General features: G+C 39.6%; 1 protein-coding gene across 6 annotated transcripts in view; it reads right to left on the bottom strand.

Annotated features, from left to right (window-relative positions):
• The window catches only part of CCSER1 (coiled-coil serine rich protein 1), a 726,914-nt gene that overhangs the window by 288,639 nt on the left and 410,764 nt on the right, over positions 1 to 27,511 (bottom strand). For 5 of the 6 annotated variants that reach the window (XM_082236373.1, XM_082236372.1, XM_082236374.1 and 2 more), the window contains one exon: positions 20,136 to 20,213. In XM_082236373.1, coding sequence (XP_082092499.1) covers positions 20,136 to 20,213 — 78 coding nt within the window. Of the gene's footprint in view, positions 1 to 12,533; positions 12,856 to 20,135; positions 20,214 to 27,511 lie in introns of those variants that run through there. The other variant, XM_082236375.1, reaches the window with a different exon arrangement.

Raw genomic sequence — 27,511 nt, 5'->3', positions numbered from 1 at the left:
CCACCTTAGAGCAGCAGGGAATAAGAAAGTAAGAAGAGCCTTGCTGGGTTTAGCCAAAGGTCCACCTGTGCACCTTAAAGCAGGTGGATTAAAGCAGCCACCTTGTTCCATGGAATTGCACAGAACAGCGCCCCCACAGGCCTGCCTCTGCCACCACAGGGGTTGTGCTGCATTGGCTTCTGGCGAGATCTCGCAGGATCTCGTGGAACACTCGTGAGATCTCAAAAGAACTCCAACAGATCTTGGCAGAAACCACCACAGCCGTGTGACCCCAGTAAGAGAGCCTTTGGCATGGAAGCAGTGTGTGTGTGGGGGGGGTGCACTTTCCTGTTTTGCCTCAAGGGGTGAAACACGATGTCCTGCCTCTGTGTATGGGGAACCCCAAGTAGGACACAAGCACAACATTCCTTACCAACTGGAATTCAGAACTTAGGCAGTACAACTAGGGAAAACTTCCACCAGTCAGAATAGATGCTGGTAGACTGACTTGGTACATATAGCAGCATCATAACTTTATTAAAAGTAGTGCTGGATTTAGCTCCAGTATAGCAACACAGTTCCTTGTGGAAAGAATAATACTCCTGATATCATATTTTGCCTGGGTTTATATTTAGAGTTCATAGTAACCTTTCTGACAAACTTTGAATCACTTGCCTAGGCTAATTCTCCTGACAGACTGCAGGAGAACTCTAGAAATATTAACACTATTAAAAGAAACAAACCCACCACATTCTGTTTATTCATTTTTACGCAAATACAAAAGTCTTGCATATCATTGATGCACAGTGTACCCAGAAAACAAATATCAAATGAATCATAGCAACCGAAAGATGAATGATTAATTAATAGAAAATAAATAAAACCACTCAGCTAAAAAAAAAAATCAATAGAATTTGCAGCCTATGTATCACATACAATCAGTTACAAAGACAAAACATTAATGTTCAAAGGTTTTATTCCTCAGAAGAAATGTACACATACATCATAAAAATGATAAAGTGTGAGAAGGTTTTAGTTAGCACCAATATAAGGCTATGCACCTAGTATAAATATTAAGAGCATTTTCCTTTCCTTCAGGGCAGGGGTCTGCAACCCGCGGCTCCGGAGCTGCATGTGGCTCTTTTTTAAACCTTTGCCGCGGCTCCGGGGCGGATACTAGCGAGGGGAGGAGGCGCATTGTGCGCCCCGACACTCCCCACTGTGGCAGGCGCTGTACTGGCTGTGACGTCGCATGGGGGCGGTGCATGCGTTAGTCACGCACCGTCCCAACGTCACCTTCCCGCCCGCCCGCTACATTGTAAGGGGCATGTACGCTGGTCACTGCATTGAAAGGGGGCATGTACGCTGGTCACTGTTTTGAAGGGGAGTGAAGAACACACACACACACACACACACACACACAAAGGTAACTTGTTAATTTAATGTTTATTTCTATGAGGAGGAATACTTCTGAGGGGTCAAACAAAGAAATAATAAAAAAGTGACAAAAAGTTATTTTTATAATGACGAGTTTTGCGGCTCCCAGTTTTTTTTCCTTCGGAAACGGGTCCAAGTGGCTCTTTTTGTCTTAAAGGTTGCAGACCCCTGCTTCAGGGGATTGAACATGTGAAAATAAAAAGAGACCACTAAATAGCAAGAAAGAGTCTTATTTTAGAATCTAATTTCTTTCATCTATGAGGTCACATTCTCTATTACCACCAAGTCCTATGCTTTAGCTCATACCTATCTGATAGCGGCAGGCGACATGTCCTGTTCTGTCTATAGAAGGGATGCTCCAGGGCTACACTGTCAATAGCAGTCGTCTGGGATTCTTGCAAACAGGACAGTGTTATTATTACTGCATGTTAGCCATATTTAATCTCAACATCTTTGGGTTACAAGATGCTCCTACCACAGCAATGAAGTCACGTATCAGTTTTCCCACATTGCATACAACATTCACTACTGTATTTGCCTCTTCATTTCTCTGCAGTAGGCTGGAGTTCATTTATTCAGATTTTACCTCAGATTTTTGTGTGTAGCTTCTGAAGATTCTGCTGATCTTTTAGCCTAAAACAGGAACTCCAGATTTTGTACCATTGCACAATCTCCAAATGGTACCCTAAATGCTCATCCCAAACCAGGTTATACCTGGGGGTTTATGGTGCTGGAGGAGACTCTTGAGAGTCCCATGGACTGCAGGAAGATCAAACGTATCCATTCTGAAGGAAATCAGCCCTAAGTGCTCACTGGAAGGACAGATCGTGAAGTTGAGGCTCCAATACTTTGGCCACCTCATGAGAAGAGAAGACTCCCTGGAAAAGACCCTGATGTTTGGAAAGATGGAGGGCACAAGGAGAAGGGGACGACAGAGGACAAGATGGTTGGATAGTGTTCTTGAAGCTACCAGAATGAGTTTGACCAAACTGTAGGAGGCAGTGGAAGACAGGAGTGCCTGGCATGCTCTGGTCCATGGGGTCACGAAGAGTCGGACACGACTAAACAACAACAAACCTGGGGGTACTCCGAACAAGCTGGTGCAGTTGGTGAAGCTTTGAACTCATATGAAGCTGCCTTATATTGAGCCAAACCATTGACCAATTTAGAAGAGCCATAATTTACTCTCTCTGCCATCTCCTCTAGTAAATAATTTTACTTTTGCACTTCGATAACAATTCTATACTAAGATTATATTGCCTCCAGCGTTTGAACTCCACGATTTGGTATTTTGGTTCTGCCATTTTGATCAGCTTATTTTGAGCTAAGATTCGCCTGCCATATCACTGAAGGAGCAGCCACCATACTGGAAATTCATGAAAATTTATGGAAGCTCAATACAACGGGCAGAACACAATACACTTAGCTCACTGGTGATGAAACAGTTTCTTCATCTCTAAAACGGTCATGGTGGTGTATTCTGGCCACATTCATACAAACAGGTTCGTTGGACAACCTGTGTATATAAACAGTTGCCACTAATTAAATACCGAAGACAGGAGTGCCTGGCATGCTGTGGTCCATGGGGTCACGAAGAGTCAGACATGACTAAACGACTAAACAACAACAACAATTAAATACCACTGAGATAATTTTCTGAAAATATCTGACATCAGCTTAAACATAATTCTTTCTAAACCTGACGATTCCATTCATTGCTGAGTAAACATGTGTGAATCAGCCTTAAGTATCTGTTCAATGACTTTACAGATTTGTCCCACAAGTTACAAAGCTGGCACTGCATAATAAAGCCTTAAATTGCCACCTTCCTTTTTCGGATTTTATCTTCTGTATGATGTGGCATTTCCATGCAATGTTTTTGCGGGTATTTGAGTGCAATATATTTTCCTTCCTCCAAAACAATGCATTATTGTCCCCAAATCCCTTTTATAATCAGTTACCTTCATGCTTCATCTTCCTGTTGTATCATTAATGTTAATGTTCTGTTTTGTTCTTAACAAGCAGGAACTTCCATTACCCCCAAAATGAATAAATGAATTCTAAAACCGCACTATATTAAAAATGTATATACAGCACACAGTCAGCATTCAGTCCTCATATATATTTCTATTAAGATAACTAGATAGATAGCAGCAGGTCAAGGATAAAAATCAAGATAATCTATCCAGCTTCCATTATTTGCATTATGTATGTCATAGAGTGTATGATGTATGCTAATGGCATAACACCCTTCTAAGCTCTTACAGTTTAAATATGCTTATAATCTAAGGTGCATTGAGAAGCATAAAGTACTGCCTAATTTACAAAAAATCCCTATCATATCCCCAATACAAATCCTGTTTTAAGTTCTGGCTCACCCTACTTTGCATCATATAAGGCAATACATCAGAGAATAAAATATTTTATGAACACTTCCTCAGGTTGGTAAACCAAAGATGACTGCAATATGGTAACTTGTGTTGCCCAATTTCAGTTGAATTAACACTAGACTGAGCCATATTGGAAGATTGCAGAGTGGAAAGTAAATAAATGAATAAATAAAGATGCTGGATTTGACTTCCATCAAATCAGGTCACATAAGAAAAGACAAACCTCTAACCCATCCTAGAGGATGACATAGTCTTCCATCTATAGCAGGGATGGACTCCAACTCCCATCAGACTCAGCAAGCATGGACAATGGTCAAGTGATGACAATTGTTCCATCTTTCGTGCATAGATTCTTCAGCTAGGTGACAACCAAATTTTCAACCGTAAAACTTCTGACCATTTATTAATATGTTTTGTCACGCTCTCCTAAATGGTTGGGCAGAACATCCAATCTACCCTGGAGAATATTCAGCAAAATGGTCTCTTCACTATCCTCAATTTCACTAACAACAATAATAACCCAAACATTTTCTAAAACAAACTGACCTTCTGTTATCTTCTCCACTGTGTACCACCATGCTCCATCCAACCTGTCCACACTATTCATATAAAATTTATCATGGCTTTGAACTTTCCTGCCTTATCCTATATTTTAGGCCCCTTGGGCTTGTAGTTTATTACAGCAATTGTCTATTCAATGGTGACTGTAAGGACTCTGAGTATGGACCATGCCATTGCTATGTTCTTCGAGTAAACCTGACACAATAGCTCTATAGATTTCCTTTGTGGGTTTCCCATAGGCTAATCAGTACAGTGGTTACATACACTTCAAGTTACATACACTTCAGGTTACAGACTCCGCTAACCCAGAAATATTACCTCGGGTTAAGAACTTTGCTTCAGGATGAGAACAGAAATCGTGCTCCAGCGGCGGCGCAGCAGCAGGAGGCCCCATTAGCTAAAGTGGTGCTTCAGGTTAAGACCAGTTTCAGGTTAAGAACGGAACTCCAGAATGAATTAAGTACTTAACCCGAGGTACCACTGTACAAGAATAGTATGCTGGGCCATTGGTCTGATCCAGCAGGCTCTAATGATGTTGATATATATTAGGAGAAGTATTACATTTCCCTGATCTTGTTTGGGTGTACATAGTTTGTGTGAAGGCCACAGTAATGCATCTCCAGCTATATTTCCCCCTTTTAAATAAACCACAAAAAACATAACTCATTAACTATGAAAATATTTTTTTGAATGGCATTATAAATGCCTTTTCTTGTTGTCAGTGCAATGATTTCTTCACATGTGGAGTACAATTTGTGCTCATGGCGATCTTTGCTGTTTTCAAATAAACAGTAAGAATATATTTTATGGAGCTTTAAATATGCTATGATGCATCATAAACTCTTCACAGCCTTCGAGCCTAGATAGGCAGAGTAGCATTAATTAAAGTCATACATTTTCATTCTGGTGCTTAGATTAGATTTGGAGAAAGATAATATTAACCAACTGCATTATAATTCGGTGGTATCGTTATTTATCCTTACTCTCAGAAACCAAAAGCAGTAATAAAAAAAAACAATGCTTCACTCACCCCATGAAGTTCTCAGCGAAGTTAATCTTAGAAATTTTTTTTTAAAAAAATCAGGGGATGACAGCTCATAAATGAAAAGGTAATAATAGTGAAGACCAAAATAATTTATTTTAGGCTTGTACTACCATAATAGATCTCTTCAAAGCCTTCCATTCATCTTGTTATCCTTTTCTGGGTACTCACCTTTTCTGTATGTTCTCTCTGTAGTTCCAATTTCATTTTTCTTCGATTATTTCTTTAGATTTGACTCTAACATTCATATACTACAATGTTATTGACTAGATTTCCAGCGTCCTCAGATTTCAGATTAAGAGAAACACTTTAAAATCAAAAATGAAATTTGAACAGCAAACTATCTTTACCAATCCAGAATGCAGATTTTTAAACTGCTCTGCCCAAAATTATAACCTGGTATAAGAGTTTGAATCAAACTGCAGGGTTTCCAAAGTGGAATTCATTCCAAGCTCATTTATTTAATTTAAAAGATCTAGCTATTTCTGGGACTGTTTACCAGATAAAATAAGAATAAAACCACAAAAATCATTAATACATTACAAGGCCTGGGAAAGTAATAATAATAATAAAATTGCCATCAACAACCAATGTTGGTACCAATGTTGGGCTTCTCTGGGGAGGGAATTCCATAAAGGAGGAGACTTTTAAGATTATTTCAATGGAAGGTTGGTATGGGAGCAGGTGTTCCTTCAGTACTTTGGTCCACAGACATTTAGGGTTTTAAAGGGAAACACAATCACTTTGAATTGTGTCTTTCCCAAACTTAATAATCTGTAAAAAAGAGACATCTGTTTAAAGCTCTTGCTGAGATTCCAACTCTCTTCTAAGACCATTCACTTTAAACAGAAATTCTGGAACCTGTAGTTATTTAGCCTGCCTTGGAACTGTCTGGAATATTAGAGTTAAATAAAAGCTAACAAAAAACGCACTGCATTTCTCAAGAGACATAGAACCCTGCTGGATAAGCCAAAAGCCCATCAAGTCCATAATACTGTTCTCACTGCAGACAGCAGGAGCTGAGTGCATCTGAGCCATCAAATCAAGTTCCAGGCTGGTTCAGAACACTTTGCCAAAAAAGAGGAAATAAAAAGAGGATAGAAGAGGACATGGAATTGAAGAAGAAGAAGAAGAAGAAGAAGAAGAAGAAGAAGAAGAAGCAGCAGCAGCAGCAGCAGCAGCAGCTAATTTATATGTATACATGCAAGCTTAGAAATAATGACTATAATTTAAATCAAAATACAATACCTCTGTATTGTTACCAGATGAGTGCACACTTGATTCTGACCAAACTAAGCCCCCCAGAACAAAATATGCACCAAGAGGCTAAGTTTGGTCAGGATTGAGTATACACTTCCAGAGTTAATGATGGATTTACTTCTGGTAAGTGACGCACCATAGCCCCAAAGGGCTGTTAAAATGTGTGTCCTGGGCTTTTTAGACTTGCCTACCCATGTACTATCTGAAACCAAAGGGGCACATTGGTTGCTAGATGTGAAATTCTTTTTAGCTTCTACCCTACTAAAAACCCCTTAGATTTCCAAGAGTGAATGGCAACAATCAAGAACAGCAAATAAAGTAGAGGTGGTCTTAGGGTAGCGTGAGCAATGCGTCACCACAACTTTGTAGTGGGTGTCACAAACAATGCTGTAGAAAGGAGCACAAATGGGGGGCAGGGGGAGGCTGATTTTTAGCGTCACACAAGGTGCCAGTGAAATTTGAGAGCCCAAACTCTATCACTGCATAAAAGGTTTGGTGGGTGTGTCCTCTCCTCACTCCCTCCATCCACAACTTGCTAAATTTGAGAAAACACGGGGAGGGAGGGAGGGAGGGAGGGAGGGAGGGAAGGAAGGAAGGAAGGAAGGAAGGAAGGAAGGAAGGAAGGAACTTGGCACATGGGAGATGTCACTCAGAGCTCGATGAGCCAAGGAGAAATTGGGAGGAAGGAAATCTCTGTATCACTCATACCATTTCCTTTTCAACATAAACAAAGAGGATAAGAGTTCTGATCTACTAAAGGACATGAATTGTCACCAAGAGCTTGTTTGCTTGTTTCCAGATGAAAGGAAAACAGTAAACCAAAATCTGTATTTTGATACCTATTAATTGGTTTGGACTACACTTCCTGGTGGCGCGCGGGTGGCGCTGTGGGTTAAACCACAGAGCCTAGGACTTGCCAATCAGAAGGTCGGTGGTTTAAATCCCCATGACGGGGTGAGCTCCTGTTGCTCGGTCCCTACTCCTGCCAACCTAGCAGTTCGATAGCACGTCAAAGTGCAAGTAGATAAATAGGTACCGCTCCAGGGGGAAGGTAAACGGCGGTTCTGTGCGCTGCTTTGGTTCACCAGAAGCGGCTTAGTCATGCTAGCCACATGACCCGGAAGCTGTACGCCGGCTCCCTCGGCCAATAAAGTGAGATGAGTGCTGCAACCCCAGAGTTGGTCACGACTGGACCTAACGGTCAGGGGTCCCTTTAACTTTACCTTACACTTGCTGGAATTTTTATTTATTTAAAACATTATAACCCACCATTCATCTGCAGGTACCAGAGTAGGGTACAAAACATAAAACAAGTGTTACAAAAAGAATAGAGCTATGAAACAATAAAACACATAATTGAAACAAATAGAAACAGCTCAATGCATTTCTTATTCTGTAAGTGAACCCAACTCCCAGACCTTACTTCATCCCTCAGACTTTTTCTGAAGTTTAGGGTCTGATGTGTATATGTATATGGGACAAATTGCCAACCTTCAGAGAAGCAAAGTATTGAGTAATTTCCTGCTTCTGCTTATGTCTTCAGAAACTTCTGCGTCCATAAATCTTAAAGTATACTTCTCACCTTCACCTCTACAGCCTTTCCAGCCACCAAACGAAATGTATTCTGATGTAATCCAAGACACCCAGAGGAACTCTTAAACATATCATTTTATGAAGACAAATTGTTCCCAACACTGGCTCTCACCTTAAAAGGCTCTCCCTCCTTCATTTTTGTCCCACTTTTGTTTGGGGTGTTCTGGAGATAACCACATATGTACATTTAAAGGACATTGACTAGGATTTTGCCCCAGTCAAATCCTATTACATCATATTATTTTAACAGTCCCAAACTAAAAGGAATATGTCATCAGTGCATGGTCATTTAAAAGTTTGCTATACAGCCCTTTGCTTCAAAACAAACAAACCACAACCTCCAATGAAACACTCAAATAGAACAGAGAGGGGAAGGTTAATCAATGTTTAATTTTATCAGTTCTGATTTCCAAGCTTAATTCACAGCTGGTTTTGCTCTTGTAAGCTCTCATGATCTGGGATCATATCTAGGGTATGTTAGGACACCTTCTTCCTGTATGTGTCTACCAATTCACTCTGACCTTCCCTTGAGGGTTGGCTTGGGGTCTTCTCTCTGCCTGTTATGTGGCTGGTGGCCTTGAATCACCAGAATAATAGACTTGTGGAGTAGGAAAGGTCATCTCCTCCAACTCCCTGCAATGCACGTATCACACAAAGAATCACTGACAGATGGTCGTTCAACTTCTGTTTAAAAACCTCCAATGAAGGAGAGTCTGCGACCTTCTGAAATACAGGGCCTTTATGGTGGTGATGCTTAGATGATGGGATTCTCTTCTGGGATTTGGAGCTGAAGACAAATCTTTGGCTTCGTTGCAATGCAGTGAATGAACGCTTGGTTTTTATTGTTGCTGGTGACTTGGGTTTACCATTTTGCTTGAAGCCTCTGGCCAATATGTTAAATTAATATATTTTAAAGAATTAATAAAGAAATTAAATACTTACATAAGTGTAAGCATTAAGCCAGTGATTTCTTACTATCTGTGGTTTTTCAGCCATGAACTGAAGAGACCTGCACTTTTAAATGGCCAAGAAACCCACCCAGATACCTTCCCTGCTTTCTTTTCTGTTATTTTTTGTCTTACTCCTTTCTCTTTCTTCTCCTCCTCTCTGTTTTAATTATTGCTTAAAACATTATTTCAAAAGTGCTCCATAGAATCATTACAGACAATAAAGGGGGGAAAGAGCTCTTTTGTTCAAAGGAATGTTATATCCCAAGGTCCTTTTCTACATTTTGTACTTCTGAGTTTGCAAAAAAATGTATTTTTATTAAAAAAAATTATTAAGGTGTCTTGTTATGTCAGTATTTCTCAAATGTACCATTATGTGAGAATACCACTGAAGCTGGAATATCACTAGCATCCATCAAGGTATTTAGACCATAAAATAGACTATCTCCTGAATTTAATGAAAAAATGGAATGGAAACATCTGAGTTCTACCTTATGCATTTGTGTGAATCTGAAAAGGTTTAATGTGTATAAGTATGGAATTAAATATATCAGAATTGTTATGGGATTTCTGGTTAGTGTAGAAAATATACCATGTAAGCTTATTATCGCAGTAAAGCTGCAATATTATATCCAGCTTTGCATTGTAATGACATTCGCAATGTTAATATCTTTAGAGTAGGGTAGTTAAAAAAAAAAAAAGGATTTCAGTACTTGAAAATGATGAACTTACTTGAAAACATCCTGTATTGATAACCGTATTTTCAGAGCAGATGCAGCAAGATTTACACAGGTACTGTCCATATGAAACAATGATGGCTATTATAGTCTATTCATCCTCCCTATTCACACATTATTTATGTTACATGTGCGGCTATCACATGGAGCAGTAAGAGAAATCAACTGTCCTTGCTGTCCTGAACAGTGCAGCCCCTAGTGGCTCCAGCTACATGACATCCATGTGTTCAGCATGAATGTTTGCAGAGTGGTGTGAGTAGGTGAACACATGTAGTTGCTCCAAATAATCAGCACCTGTGTGATCAGCCACTAATGCAGAGGACCCCTCTGCTGACTACTGTTTGCAAGGTCAGCTCTCACATATTACATGCATCACTGATGTGGAGCAATGCATGAAATGCACCACAATCTATCATTTCAGTCTCCTCGCCCCCATTGTATTACATCTATGCAATATCTGGATGCAAGCTTTTCTTCTCATGCTCAATGGGTGCACTAGTAAAAGCAGAAGTCAAGGACTTTTTTCACTTATGCCAGCAAACTTCTTTCCTTTCCCACATCAGTAAAAGGGTGGGGGAAATGACTCTTCTTCCAGATTCTTTTCTGCCCGCATCTAGTAGAGGCATGCAAAGGATGGCGATGATGGCAAGGATACAGTCAACCATAATGAAGGAGAATGAAGTGGTGCTACAAGGCTCTTTCCATTGAGTAAAAATAAATGTATATTTGGAGTTAGAAGAGCACTCCCAGGGGGGTATGTGTGGAAATAACATGTGCTGGCAGAAGCAACCCCATTCTGAGCCTGTCAGTCTCTCACCAGCCAGAGCAGAAGATGTGGGGGATTCTGACTTGTGGGGCAGTGGTTGGAGAGGGCACACAAAAATATGCAATCTGATGTATTCCCCTTGTCTCAGGGGCACTTAAGGAGAACAGGAGGGATTTATATTGAACAGATCCAAAGCTTCCCCACCACCACCCCACAGGTCCCCTTTCTCCTCCTGTCAGAGCACCAACAGCAGAGGAGGAACCACTGTGGGTGTTTCCTTGGCTGCTGTGGGAAGACTTCTTTGGCTAGACAGCATGTTCTTCCTCTCTGCCTGAGGAGTGGGAGTTCTGCAAAATTCTATGGCCCTCCCAGGGACCACAAGAGTGCAACCCAAGATACCTTCTAGGCAAATAATTCATCAAACTATGAAACATTTCCTGGAACGTACCACTGCAGACTGTTGGTGTGGGATTGTACAAACTGAATTCTCCTCCATAAAGTCATTCTTCTAGATCAGGAATAGTCAACAAGGTGCGGTTGCAGTATAATTCCCTTCTTTCCTGATCCTGGCCTCAGCCAACAGAGTATTCCTGATGTTCTTACCTGTAGCGTGATGTGATGCAGTCATGCCATGTTTTATATCACGTCTAGCCATACTTCTGAGAAATCTGCATTGCCTTGGATTCTACTCATGCGATCGTATGCATGTCTGCTCGAAAGCAAGCCCCTTTGAGTTCACTGAGAGCCTGCTTTAGCTTATTGGAGTAGAGCTCAGGGTGTATTTCCAGCTATGATAACAGATGCAATCAGATGCAGATACCAGAAAAGAAGTTAAGGGAAGAAAATGAGAACAGAGAAAGAGAATAAATTCAGTCAAGAGATGTTTCTTTCAATCTCCTTGAAACAGTATTTGTTACTAACTGGATTATAAGACATGTTAGCATTAAAATTCTAAAACTCAACATGTTCTTATAAACGTTCTGTACTATATATAGTGTAAGGATGGAAAATCTGTGGCCCTCCAAATGTTTTTCAGTTGCAACTTCCATCGATCGACCTCAGCCATCATCCCCAATGATCAGGGATGAGGGAGTTGTACCACATCAGGAGGGGCCACAGCTACCTTATTCCTGATATAGTAGTACGAGAGAAAGAGGTAAAAGATCTGTAAATTGGGTTAGGTTTGGCTATGCAAAGAAGGAGAAATTGGGGAAAAAACCCGAGAGAGTTCAAAATTGTGTTCTATATGCAAGTAAATTCTTTACAAAATAATAGGCTCAAGATGAGAATCGACAGCTAGCAGAGCAACAAATGAGCTAGAAGTAAGAATAAGAAGACAGAAGAAAAGACTGGTTGATGTTTTGTTGCAACTATGCTAAAGTGTAAATATAAAACTAGATGATGTGATGTCTCCTGTAGTTACTTAATATTGCCTGATTATAGTAAATTCTGGGGAGGACGCTTCTCAACAGAGATCCATGTATTGGTCCATGTAAACCAAACCTCTCTAATTTGCTAGTCCCAAACTTATCCATTGGATTACACTTCTCCAAATTTTGTGGCTGTCTCAGTAAAAAACCAAACAAAAAAGTGCACAAAATGTGAATTTTACAGGAAACAATAACCTAACTGGCTTTTTGACACTTTTTATATTTTCTAAACTGCTTAGTTGCCTGTTTTGACATGAGAAGTCACAATAGACTTGGTGTGGCCCAAAACGGTTTCCTGCCTAAAACAGGAACATTGCCCTTGAATGTTGCTCTTGGTAACCACCAAAGTGTACTACCACTGACCCCAAAGGACAATACAACTCTACACAAGTTATGGAAGATAAAATTATACTTTATTTTGATTTTTCAAATGCCTGTAATAATTTATTGGTAATAACTTAATCAAATATTTGTTAATGCAAATGAGAATAGTGAAGAATACTTGTTTTTTATAATGAGCAAGGCATTTTGTCCCAGCAAACCCCCCAAAGGCAAAGGCAGATTCATCTTTATACAGGCAACAAAGTGAAACTAATTGCCTATGTGGTGTGTGTGTCCAAGGATATGTTATTTTAATTAAATAATGTTGGTACCAATGAGATGCTGATTGGTTTGTAAACTGAACGTTCAGTACATGAAGAATTCCACAGGGCCTTTAAAAAAGAAGAAGAAAAATATGATAAATGAAGTCTCAAAGATTAAGTTGCATGCATCACTGGTAGAAGAGACATAAAACAATATTCGTGTTACAGATGCCTTTGTGCCCTAAAAAGTTGTATTAAAATATTTAAGCCAAAGCATAATAATGATTAAAACAAATATAACCATGCTTACTATTATAATCAGTGAAATACCAATACATACTAAAACATTGCACATTTAGAGAATCTCAATGAAGAAGGATCCCACACCTATATGAAGAATCGGATTAGGGGGAAATTGAGCACCAGAGACAAACAAGATGAACTGAGGAAAATTAATAAAATTATATTAGCTTTGTGTTGCTCTGAATCCAATTACCTGACTAATGCAAAGGAAATCTGGCTGTGTACTCAACATACACTGCACATGTTTTAGACTCTTCTAGTGTGTTTGTCTAGAGAGTTTGTGGATAAGAAGCTATGATAAATATCAGGAAGGCTCTGATCTGAATTTAGCTTATATGTGACCCTTTAACCAGAGAGGGGAACCTGCAACCCTCCATATACAATTCTCATTATCATTGACCATGGTGGCAGTGTTTGATGGTAGCTGGAGTTCAACAGCATTTGGAGGGAAGCATCGCTGCAGAAACTGAACTTCTGGGCTTCACCCTATCACCTTTCTTCAGCATGTAAATAATAAGACTGACCAACCTTACAGAACTGTTGTATGGATGTCAAAAACAAACTGTTTTGACATTGATTTAAGATATGATTATTGTTATATTTTAAGATTTTAATGGTTTTCCAATATTACAGATAAGATATCACTAGGCTTCCCCCCCCCACTAAACATAACTCATGTATTCACTGAGTTAAGAGATAACTCATGTTTTCACTGAAAGCCACATCTTGTAGCTTAACTGCATTTTTTAACTATTCTTAAAAAAATAAAACCACTGTTGACTATTAGCATTAGACACCGAGTAGAAGCACTGTGAGATTCTGATAAATAATCCACTTGGAATGACTGCATTTCGTCCAAATGCAGCTTTGCTTCAAAAGCCAACAGAGAGAGCTACCTCTGTGAAGCAATAGCTTTAAAATATCTTTAAGTGTTTGGGGAAAAAATTAATTTGTAATATGGTAAATACAAAAACAAGGAAGAAGAATTAAAAATGTGCACATGCTCCCATGCTCACCTGCAATCATATATTATACATAAGATCCAGAAGTAATGCAGATGAATACATGGGCATGCAATTATGAACCCAATCAGTAAGTGCAAATTGTTCATGCGTTGCTAATACGTTTTGAGATATGGACCATATTTTAGATGTTGCAAATACTATCATAATAAATATGGAAGACACAGAAGGAGAAAGCACCCACAACAGCAGAAGAGATGAACAATGGCAGGAACAGATGTTATCCTATGTAAACATAATGGTATTTTTGGCAACAAACTGCAGAGCCAGAATTTCTGTCAGGTGGCAAGGACAAGACACTCCATTCCTTTCCAGGAAGCCACAAGGGAGTGTTGTGCATCAATGCATTTAGCCCTAAATGCTGTCAACAAAGAGTTTACCATGAATGTGCTGTAGCAATATCTATAAGTGGCACACAGAACTGCCCAGTGCATCATGTAAAATAGTTCACTGGCTTAAAGTGATTTATGTTTCAATGTCCAAAGCAATATCTCTTCATATAAATATATTTATTTTGCCAACTATGTCTGCTAGCTAAAACAAACAAACCAGAGGGTTGTAGAAAATGGGTGAAAAAATGGGTGTGGAGAAGGGTAAATACAAAAAGGGGAATATATTGAGCAGTCTTTACAATATTTTTAATGATTCCCCCCCCCAATAGTTGTTTCTATTTTAGTTGTAAGTCGCCTTGAGTCCTTGTCTGGGGAAAAATCATCGGCTGTAACCGTGCAATAAGCCATTTGAGAAGAGATCATGAAGTGGTTTCCATCACATCATGAAGAGCAGTTCTTTTCAAATAGTGAGTTGGATCCATTCAGGCTTTCTAAATGCAGACGGTGTCTTCCACTTTTGGAATTTACACCTCATTGAAATGTCGCAATTGAAACCAACAATGTACTTCGTCTTGCCCAAGCATAGCCATTAAAACTGCTCATGAGCCTACCTATTATAGCACTTGACTGTTGTGAAAGCTTCCACAGTTAGTAGCAAGCTGGTTTCCTTCTTGCCTTTGGATCCAACCCACTGCAACAACATGGTGATGATTATAGCTGCCATGTCGAATGAGTGACCCCTCCCCATACCACTATGTGCAGATTATAATGTTTTGACTGGGTGAAACTCCTATCTTGGCACATGATGGTCATGCTTTAAAGTCTGCTTCTCAGTACCCTCATGTCAGCATTGCTTTGTAAATTGCTGAAATGGATAAAGGCTGAAGATGGTGCATAATATGCTGCATGTTACAACATAAAAGAATGAAGTGTAATACAAATAAAGTCCTCCAGATCACCAAAGGAAGAGGGAATAAGAGGAAGAATACAACTATCTGGAATGGAAAAAGTAATTCTACAAGATAATCAGATTTTGAAAGAAGTGGAGTATTAATGATGGTATTTCTAATAATTATTAAGGTGAGTGTTCTGGATTGAAAGTAATGCCAGAATCCAAGAGTCCCTATCTATCTGGAGCAAAACGTGTCATCATAGACATATTTCTACCACTCAGGCTATAGCACAATGACTGGACAGACAAAGATGGATCAAGAAAGAATAGTGCAATCAACAGTTGCAGTTGTGGAGACCACATAAGATGGAGCTGTGTCTATCTGTACTGTAGAAAAGTGGGAGACCAATGCAAATTGCACAAAGATGGTGTTCAATGATGAGGTACAGCCGAAGAAACTCTACACTCTGATGTTCACTATACTGGGATAAGTGGCAAACAATTTGACAGAAGACATGCTAATGTATGTTAATTAAAGCTCCACATCAAAAGTCACGTTTCTGTCCCTTTGTTCTCTATAGGTTAGGCCACCTCTTGAGATATCACCACCAAACTTGGCACATGGATTTCCAAGGGAGGGATAGTGATCTTTGTTAATGTTCAAATGCCAGCCACCATTAGAATCAAGATGGTAGACCAAAACATCACTTTGGTGGTGTAGTGGTTAAGAGCAGTAGTCTCGTAATCTGGGGAACCGGGTTCGCATCTCCGCTCCTCCACATGCAGCTGCTGGGTGACTTTGGGCCAGTCACACTTCTTTGAAGTCTCTCAGCCTCACTCACCTCACAGAGTGTTTGTTGTGGGGGAGGAAGGGAAAGGAGAATGTTAGCCGCTTTGAGACTCCTTAAAGGGAGTGAAAGGCGTGATATCAAATCCAAACTCTTCTTTGGCATGACTTTGCCTGTTTTTTTTATATAGTTTCAGCTGCCTCTCCAGATAGCGTCGCCAAATTCAGCATTAGGGTTCCCAAGGTGGGGACAGTGGTCTTCATTGATATTTGGATGTCAGATACTATTTTGATTCAAGGTGGCAGAACAATGCATGACTTTGGTGTGACTTTGCCCAATTTTTATAGTGATGGCTCCAAACTTATAAGTTGCACTTTCCATTTCAAAATCATAGTATTTTAATGTACTATAACCTGCTGTGACTAGAAAAAGCTGGTCAAGCTGCTCTTCAGGTATGTGTGTATACCTATAACATTATCAACTTACGTTGGTTGCATATCATTTTAATTGCATAACTGTTATGGCTTTCAACCAAATAGTAAAAGTTGTGGGAACGGTAATGTAGTGAAGTGCTGAAAACTCTCTCCTGGTTTACCTGGGAAGTGAAGGTGTGTGTACGGTTATCTGGCCAGTTTGAGTCTGCACATTTGCCCCATACATGCATCATGGAAATGGGTGAGATTGTGATTGTGTCTCTGAAACAGTTCCTCTAAAGTTCTGAGCAGAGTCAATATACAGGCTCTGTCTTCACAACTGAGAAAAGGCAAGATCCTCTATAAAGCAGACAAAGCCTATATGCATACAAACTTTTAAACAAATGCAGGATGGATGGGAGCAGGGTGGTGGTGAGACAAACTGAGTGTGTTCCCTGGACCATGCTGCAGAATCTTCTACGACATTGGGCCGGGGTTGGGGGGGCAGGTGCTTGAGTGTTCTCCGACAGAAGAACCAATAGTAGGATGTTGCAAAAGCACTACGTTTGATTAAGGGAAATCATACCCAACCATAGGAATAGCATCTGTGTCTGCTTAACATATGGTTTGGTACTGAGGCACCTATCGGTTCATGTAATCTCATCACCACTGAAAATTGCATTACGAACTGTACATGCATCTTTGTTCTTTGTTTTGGTTATGCGAGTGAAATTTAAGAAATTATTTCTTGATATCTTAATCAAAGAAGATTTTGAAGAACAGAAGAAGGTGAAGAAGGTTAAACTGACACTGATTTATTAAGATATGCTCACCACTTACCCATTAGCAATTTTCTCTCCCTCCCTATTTTACACACACACACACACACACACACACACACATACACATTTTGCAACCTAATAAGTTTTGCTTGGCTATTATCTTTAAGTATACTTAGAAATGGGACTGTTATTTTTTTAACAACATGTTGTTTTACCTCATTTTCTGGCAGAGGTCTCTTGACAACCTTTGCAACCTTTGAACACATGAGGTCTACCTATTTTAATTAATCCCCCTCTTTATCAATATGCTATGCACAGGCCAAATATCTAAATCCTGGGGCACAAATTAGCTTAGCAAATACAGAGGTGACCAAAATTGCAGTTCAAGGAATCTGTTGAGAAGAAGACATCATAGTTGTCCATAATTCCAAAGTGAAGTCTTAATGAAAGGTAAATAAGTATAGGCAAAACAAATTTTATGACGCCATTTTGCAAATGTTTTCAGAGCATTCTGGAAAATCAAAACTGAACTGCAATGGATTCCATATTAGTCAAATATTCAGGACACCATAATTTAACAGAACAACAATTTACAATGCAGGAAGAAATGCTGTGTTCCAAATTATAGTAACATAATTCCTTACTTAGGGTGGTATACAATTAAGTTTTACTCAGAGTAGGCCTATTGAAATTAATGAACATAACTTAGTCACGTTTGTTAATTTCAATATGTCTACTCTGAGTAAAACTTAGTTGCATATCATCCTTTAAGTTCCCCTGCTAAAATTAAAGCCCTGAATTGGTGGAGTGCATTGGAGATATATGTACCAAAAACCCCAATTCTTAGCTGCACGACATTTGTTTTATCAATCTGTTATCAACGATACTTCCCTTGCTTATGCTAGCAAATGTGCTGTTTTATTTCTCCCCATTATCTGTTCACTGCCTTTTCTCCAAGGTGTCTTTATAATATAAACCAACTAAGCTTGGTGACATCAGGGTGCATGCATATCCAGAAATTTGTTAACTTGTGTGAGTAAAACATATGGCAATCCAGTTGCAGCTCCTGACTGTGAAACCCTAGGGAAATGGTACTGGAAAATCTTCAAACTTGGCTGGTACAAAAATTGAGGAAAACATTGCTAGCCACGAATCAAAGTAAAACCCTCAAAATAATGTTCATTTGTGACTTTGAAACTTCTAGGTTAACTCAAGTTGTCTCTTTTATTCAGGTAAAAAAAAATACCCCCCAAATGACCTTTAAACTATTTTTTTTCTCATAGGAAGGCTTGTCACAAATAGCAAGCTTGACACCCAGGAAGAATTAAACGAATACTGGAAATTGCACAAATTAGTTTTCCTATTGAAACTTGTGCATCCTTTGGGTGAAACAGGCAAAGTCATGAAGAGCAATGGGCTTTCTTCTCTGTGATGAAGAACTCTCTGTTCCCACCAGCCATTGTTGCTGACCCAAAGGATGATTTCAATGGGAGTTCACCATGAATAACTTTCTTAGAATATGTGCCCTTATGAGAGGTTTACCTTGGTGAATCATTATACTGTTTCTAGAAACTGCTTTATTCTTGCTTTTGGTAATTTTAATTTAGTCTCCTTGATGCCTTAGGGTTGATCAACAGACAGGATATAGATGTAATAAACACACAAATGATGTGATAAATAAATAAGCGTAAGAATCAGTTTCAATGTGCTGATGTTTTGGCCTACGGTCCTGGCAGACAACAGTACCACCACAGAATGCAGAGATGGAAATGTAGGTTCTACAGATCTCTCATTTGGCCATTTCACCCAAGAACACTAGGTTTCTGGCTTGTCTGTGGGCAGCCCCAAATCAGAATCCCACTCCAAATGGAAAGTGGGGAAGCCAGAGAGCTAGTCCACAGAGCCAGCCATTCACATATGGTCACAACAAGGATTCCCACTTCTTTGAAAGACAACAAAACAAAAAGATGACTTCCTTTAAGGTTAATGTCCAGCACGCCTACCAGAACAGGGCTATCCTATTCATTAATTCTGCTTTGAGAAACAGAAATTCCATAAAAGTAAAATGTGCACAACAACTTCAGTACCGATGGAACTGACCAAAAGCACATATGAGCCTACATCAAAAATCGGAAACTACTTTCGAGGATGCTGTTTGAAAAAGGTAACAGTACCATGTTCATTCTGGTAGATAATAATTGTGCTTCTGTCTTTCAAACCTTGATTACCAATATACTTTTCAAGGGAGGTTGTAATGGGAATGATATCACATGCAAGCCAGCTCTATTAATCATTCCAATACATTGGAGTACTTTCTTGATAGTCACAGTTCATAATCGCACCAGGATAAAAATTCTAATTTTCAATTAAATTACTAGCAACATCCCCTGCTGATACCCAGTGATTAAAATATTAATGCAAACTTCTCTGCAAACTTCTTCAGCTTTCATTTGTAATACAATTCTTAAAAAAGGAAATAAAAGACTGGCTTAGTCTTTGGTGATTATGCATAATACGTTCATTAAGTTGTTAATAAGTAGGTAAATGCTTTTTACAATATTTGAAAATAGGGAAAGACTTCAAATTCTACTAATACATATTCTCCACGAACATTCCTGCACAAATTCTAGAGAGTATAAGGGAATTGTTGGTAAAACAAGCAATTAATAGGACATTGGTATGCTGGCATGTAGCTGTAATTTTCTTCTTTTTTTCTGTTGCAGAAGGCATTTGAGAATCATTTAAGAGCGAAAGATGAATGGTGTTGCACTTTTACATCAATACGCAGACACAGCAGTAGCAAAGGAAAATAGGCTGGTAGAGATTTAAATATCAATACAGAAGATAAAAGAAAAACTGTTTAAAACAGCTACTTACATCGTGGCCTACAAGTTCAGTCTGTGTGGATTTATCTACTTGAGAGGCAAGAGTCCTCTGTAAATATTGGGCTTTTTCCTGTGAAAGAAAACAAGACAAGACAAAACACTCCAGGTTAGTCATATTTTTCCTCCTTGGTTCTTCAGCTACCAACATCCAAAAACAAGAGGTCCAAATATCATACAGTAACAGGTTGCTGGGAAACAGGAGTTATTATAGTACTATTCTCAAGGTAAAATTTGTTCCCCTGATGCTATTTTGCTGGCCCATTTATTAGTCTGCTGCTGAGATCATATATTAGATGCAATGTTAAAGGGAGACCACCACTGGCATGATTTGCAAAGGACCATTTCACAGGGAACTGATTTAAGACTTAAAAACATTTTTAAAAATAAAAATAAAAATCTGCAATCTTACTCTCTGGAGAAGTTACAAGAATTTTACACACTAAACCATCTGTTATATAACGTGAAGATGTATGGACTCTTGGTTTCCATTTGTTCAGACAAGGGAATACAAAAACACAACGAAACTGCAGAGATGAAAACTGAGGGAGAAATATATGCTTCCATGGTACATAAGGGGAAAAACACATTATTATTATTATTATTATTATTATTATTATTATTATTATTATTCCTAGGTTTTATTTCTCCCCGTTTATGTAACCCCTATATGGATTTCTTAGTTCATTTTTCTCAGCTGATTTGATTAGGAAATGCATTATCCATATCAGACTCTAATCAACCTCAGTTCCATTGACATCTCATCTAAGGGCAAATGAATCAGCCTGTTTTCTCTCTGTCACTTTTGTATGCGTTTGCTCATAAATAAATCTTTCCTATCCTGTCTCTATGCTAGTCTGCTAATGTCAAATAGTTCCATTTGAATGCAAACTCTCTATTTTTAGTACATTCTTGCAAAACACACATTTGCGAACACATTTTCTCTCAAAAATATACAATGCAAGCATATTTTGATGCATTAAAAAAAAAGGAAAATGCAGATAACTCTGAGTTGTCCTTGGTACCCTGAGCTCTGTTTTACCCTAAACTCCTGCTTTCCTTACTGACTTCTGCTTAGTCAACATTGCCTATAAATGCTTCCAGACCATCTTTCAGTTCTTGTCAGACCAACAGAGCACATTCATGACTCTTGTTTTCAGAGCTATCTTTTCTGTCTGCTTGTTCCAAATCCAGTTCAGCAGATTCCTTCCCTTCGATCAACCCTCAGCTTCTGTCATCCAAAGGATACTGAATGGCAGGAAATTAGGGAAAGACAGAAGAAAGTAATTCTATACCAGGGATGGGGAACTTCAGGTCATGCCTCTCCTATCTGGCCCTCAGAACTCTCCCCAGCCCCCACAACCTCTCTGCTCTTGGTGAACCAGGAAGAGTGCTGGGTTTACAGCTCTGTCCACAGGAGGAGGAAGAACTGTGTGGCTGCTGTAAATCTCGAGGCCACAATAAGGGAAGCAGATTTGTTCACCAAGGACAGGGAGAACTTTCATATCTAATATCAGATACAGTGGTACCTCGGGATAAGAACTTCATTCGTTCTGGAGGTCCGTTCTTAACCTGAAACTCTTTTTAACCTGAAGCACCAATTTAGCTTATGGGGCGTCCTGCTGCCGCTGCACCGCTGATGCCTGATTTCTGTTCTCATCCTGAAGCAAAGTTCTTAACTTGAGGTAATATTTCTGGGTTAGCGGGGTCTGTAACTTGAAGCATATGTAACCTGAAGCATATGTAACACGAGGTACCACTGTAATTGTTTTATTAGCACTATTGTGAATTTTTCAACTACAGGCTATTATTTCTGTTAAACACACACACACACACACACCCTACCTTGTCACTTTTGTAGCTTTGGCTTGTTAAATTATTAACTACTGAATACAAAATTGCAGCAACAAGCTTACAGGGCATGTGCTGGTTATTTGAAACGTTGAATAGTATCATGGGTTCTAAACAAAGTCATAAAACATTTCCCTGGCGTAAATGAACTTCAGAAAAGTGACAATTTGGCCTGCAAATATAATTTTCTGCAACAGGCCCTGTATCAATCAATGGCTAATAAAATGCTAAGCTTCATAACATCCTAAAACAGATCCCCCCTCCCCCACAAATTAGAGCACATGTTGTGAACCAGCATCTTGAGGCACGGGTTTTGTGGGTGAATAGATTAAAACCAAAAGTTTCACACTTTACTCAAAAAATATTCCTCAATCCTCTCTTAAAATAGCAACATTCCTGCTCTCCAAAGCACTGAATGGCAGGTGCATCTACAAAGTGTCTTGATTTTTCAAGGCACACTTCAGCTTTTATTGTGGCACAGATTTCGGGAATCACTATTCTAAATGCCAATAAGTTTGTATTTTGCAGCTTGTACAATTACAGTTCAGTGTTTGTTAGATGTGCATCCCAGTCAATACAGTGGTACCTTGGGTTAAGTACTGAATTCGTTCCAGAGGTCCGTTCTTAACCTGAAACTGTTCTTAACCTGAAGCACCACTTTAGCTAATGGGGCCTCCTGCTGCCGCTGCGCCACTGCTACACTATTTCTGTTCTCATCCTGAAGCAAAGTTCTTAACCCGAGGTACTATTTCTGGGTTAGTGGAGTCTATAAACCGAAGCGTATGTAACCTGAAGTGTATGTAACCTGAGGTACCACTGTATGTTTAGGAGTGTGCTTTCCAAACTTTTCATGTTGGTGACACACTTTTTATACCTGCATCATTTCACAGCAATTCAGTTTTACTAGCAAACCAGAGGTTAAACTAACCCATGGGTAGGTAAACTAAGGCCTGGGGGTTGGATCTGGCCCAATCGCCTTCTAAATCCGGCCCGCGGATGGTCCAGGAATCAGCGTGTTTTTACATGAGTAGAATGTGTGCTTTTATTTAAAATGCATATCTGGGTTATTTGTGGGGCATAGGAATTTGTTCATTTCCCCCTCAAAAAATATAGTCCAGCCCCCCCCACAAGGTCTGAGGGACAGTGGACCAGCCCCCTGCTGAAAAAGTTTGCTGACTCCCATCCCTGGAGAAGTGCAGGGAGTGGTCGCATGACACACCTATACACTGCAGCCGACACTAATGTGTTGCAACACACAGTTTGTAAAGCTCTGTGCTAGAGGCTCACACTGGAATCATCTTTAGAAGGAAGCGTGATCTTTTAATCCTATTTACTTGCAGCAAATATTTGAGTTGGCAAATCACTAATATCTACCCATCTCCAGTACAACCAAAAGGCCAATCGTCAACACTAGTTGGAGAGTATAATGACAACACATGGATAGAGATGGGCTGTAGGTAGTGATGAGACTAGCTAATATCCAGTTCACCATAACCAGATTTCACGAATGTGGTTTGTATCACAAACAACAGAGAAACTCACATTCACGTATATCGTATCGTAAAACCTTTATTTGCATCACATACAACATCCAAAACAAATCAATACAGAATTACCACTTCCCCAGTGGCACAAAACATTTGCTTAAAAAAAGGAGGCAAAGCAGTCTAGCGTCATATCTCTTGGTCTCCAGGGAGATCAGACGTCTGAAGTATTTCGACAACAAAAAATCAAATAGAGATATTTAGCCACTAACTTGGTGAGCTCCTGATCATTCCCCAGTAATAGAAAATGTATGACCTCTGACTCTGGTTTCTAGAGTTGATCTAGAAATTGCTGGGGGAGATCATTCATGTATATGTGCCAGAAAGACAGAAAACACCAAACACACTGTACCAACATGAAAAATCCCCAAGAGAGGGAGAGTCTGTCATCTCTGATCACTGACCATGTTGGCTGGCCATGAAGGACACTGAGATCCAACAATATCTGGAGAGGAACAGGTTCCCCATGTCTGGTCTATTGTAACTGGAAGTGATGCTACAAGGTATCAGGCAGAAGTCTTTCCCAGCACCTGCTGTAGAGAACATTATCTCTGTTGAATCCTTGGTATTTCAACAAAACTTGAACCCTTCTCGTGGTGGGCCTGTGGCCTTTGAGTCTTACATGCTGGCCTCCTCCAAATGAATTTATAGAGATGGCTGGCTACTGGGGATGGTAATTCTCTGTCCCTGTCTAAAGATAGGTACCTTGGACTCTTCCTGGGAATACACATGTACATAGGAAGAGTACACAGAAGAGGTTCAATGACCAATCATCATCATGGCTTCCTTGCCATTGCCATTTGATAGCTGGAGTGTTCCCTGAACAGGTACAATAGGAACACAACGGTGTGTGATCTCAGACATGTTATACAGTCATACCTCGGGTTAAATATGCTTCGAGTTGAGCGTGTTCGAGTTGCGCTCCTCAGCAACCTGGAAGTAATGGAGCTCACTACTTCCGGGTTTCGCCGCTTGCGCATGCGCAGATGCTCAAAATGACGTCACACGTATGCGCAGAAGCGGCGAAAAGCGACGTGCACAGTTATGTTTACCTCTAGATGCAAATGGGGCTCCGGAATGGATCCCGTTCGTATCTAGAGGTACCACTGTATATGAGAGCAGTCATCGGCATTGCTATTGCTGGAGTAACCCTTGGGCGTGCTTGTATTAATTTGCTTTCTGCTTTGCTCCTGGCAGAACACAGGATTACATATATGTATATCAAGTAATGCTGGTGTAGCTTTGGCAGAGTGGCTATTGGCATCAGAGTACCCTAGTTTGGGACTGCCTGTCTCTCATTATGAGCATTATAAATAGCAGCAGCTGCTCTCTATGATGCATTATACATGAAAGACTTCCTTTACTATTTATATTCATGGGTAATGGCTTCTACCTGAACATGATTTTATTCACCATTTCCTAAACACACACACACATTTCTGATGAGGAATCTATTTTGAACTTACTCCTTAAGTTTAGGTGTATCAAGCAAGAAGATAACACAGGAAACAAAATACACCAGGAACATAAGAAAACAAGGGTGCATTTAAAGAGCTGCTTACACCTCTAAATCATCATACACATAAGGATCTTCCTATACCTGTTGTTTATGTGCCCAGTTCAAATATGGGTAGGGCACAGAGGAAACGAGAGAAAGCTATAGCAACAGATTCTCCTGGGAACTGTGCTGCTTTTCCTAACTGTGTAATAGTTGGCCCACTGAGCTCAGAATAGCTCTCCAGGGTTTCAGACAGGAAACCCTTCCCCAGCCCTATCTGGAGATTCCAGGGACTGAACTTGGAACACTTTGTATACAAAGTATGCACTTTACCATTGACTTACGAGCCTTGGAAATGTGGTGTGGTTTGTAACAGAGACATCCAACTGTGTTTGGTTTTTGTTTTTGTAAATACATTGAACTACTGATCAATTAATCGTGGTAATACTTTCAGTCAGACAAATCAGTTTTAATCTGCTTGATGAGTTGCACTTTTAGTTACAGGAGCTTATCGGAAATGATGCTCTTAATTTTCCTCTATTGTTTCATTCAGAATATTGAGCAGATCACATTGATAGAAACTGTAGCACATATTATTGGACGATAACTAATTAAGTCACAGTCAGAGTACACCAACTGAAATCCATGGACACAAATTACTTAAGTCTGTCGATTTCCATGGGTCTGCTCTGGGTTAGGTATCAACATTATGCATTACATTAAAGCAGAGTTTTGTTTTGTTGATGATGAGAACATTGCACCTTCACACAACCATACTTCAGAATGATTGAATGGACGTTGCTGTACTTGTTCCAGGTGACTGAAGGACAGATATTTAATTGAAGAGGTATGAGAGAGGGGAAGGGAGAGCATGCCAGTAGTTGACCTAATACTGAATATGACTTGCAGTGTTTTGTATTTACTGAATCATAGCTCTGAAGAGATGGAAAGCAGAAGCAATTTTTAATAAATTGTGTTGGATAACTGGAACTCAAAAAGGCAATACAAAACACCATCATAGTGGAAATAAAGTGCTAGATTAGAAAGGGCAGGCTAAAAAGAGGCAAAAATCCATATGCAATGCATATGTTCCAAGAGTACAGATATAGTCATAAGACCTTTTCTGCCTGGATGCTTGCCAAAGAAGTTCAAATCATAATAAAGTGTTTGATGAAGAGGTCACAACCATCAAGGTATGACAAAAAACAACAACAACAACAACCCACAAATGAGCAAGAAGGTAGATATGTGCATACAGGTGTGATATGGGGGAAAGAAGGCAGAACCATGTATACCCTCCAAGCTACAGGAGGAAAGGTGGGATATAAATGTAATAAGAAGAGTTTGGATTTGATGTCCCGCTTTATCACTACCCAAAGGAGTCTCAAAGTCGCTAACATTCTCCTTTCCCTTCCTCCCCCACAACAAACACTCTGTGAAGTGAGTGGGGCTGAGAGACTTCAAAGAAGTATGACTAGCCCAAGGTCACCCAGCAGCTGCATGTGGAGGAGCGGAGACGCGAACCCAGTTCACCAGATTACGATTCTACCACTCTTAACCACTATACCACACTACACCATAACAAATAACAACAATAAAATGTAATAAAATTTGGGTGTGGGGTATCATTTTCTGGTGTCAGAGGTTGTCCCTTTTAATCATATGCTTGCTGCTCAATAACTGATAGCAGAAATATGGTTAAAAGTAAGGGGTGAAAGAAAACCAATAATGTTAAGTTCCTCCCCAAACTTTTCAAATAATTTTTCCTGGGGGGTGGGTGTTCGTCAGGCCTAAAGATAGAAAGGCAGATCGTAACTGAAGCCTTAATTGCTTATTAAACTCAGTGAAAAAGGTGGAACATCAATGTTCCCAGCTACATAAATAAATGCATTATTAGCAGAGGTAATGTTGGTAATGACATTAGCCAAAGTGCCGTGCTGGGTCCGTAAGCCTTTTTGGCAATTTGGTACAAATCTCTGACTGCAATGTTAGTGAGGCCAATGCCAGTCACTTTCCAGATAGATTTTAGTGGCAGGTGCATTAGTCAGTTAGATTGTAGAAATCATTACACTAAGCTTATTCCAATTGCAACTAATGTTTATTGATGACTCTTGACATTAATTAAATCTCACTGTTCTGAGCTTCCAATATTTTACTGCCTACCTAGCTCAGAGACGGGAGGATATCAAGACGCGGTAAGCTCAATTATGAAGGAGAGCGAAAAAAAATGGAAGTTTTCATTAAAATTTACGTCCATCCATTCTGTCTTTCTAAGCACTAGGACATGAGAGCACTAAATGTATGGCAAGCAAAACACTGTTAATTTTAACAACATTCAACAGGGAAACATTGGCCTGTGTGTAAAAAAAAATAGCCCTCAAAAGACAGATCTAGCTTTCTATCAGTTTATGGTTCATTGTTGCATGAACAAGGAGGGATGAGCTTGGGCTGGCTCATTCCAGCCCTCCCCTTGACACA

Source organism: Podarcis vaucheri (genome assembly GCF_965113315.1).
Source record: "Podarcis vaucheri genome assembly, chromosome: 9".
Classification (NCBI taxonomy): Eukaryota; Metazoa; Chordata; class Lepidosauria; order Squamata; family Lacertidae; genus Podarcis; species Podarcis vaucheri.
The sequence above is the reverse complement of the archived record's forward strand: the minus strand, read 5'-3'. Positions and strand labels throughout refer to the sequence as shown.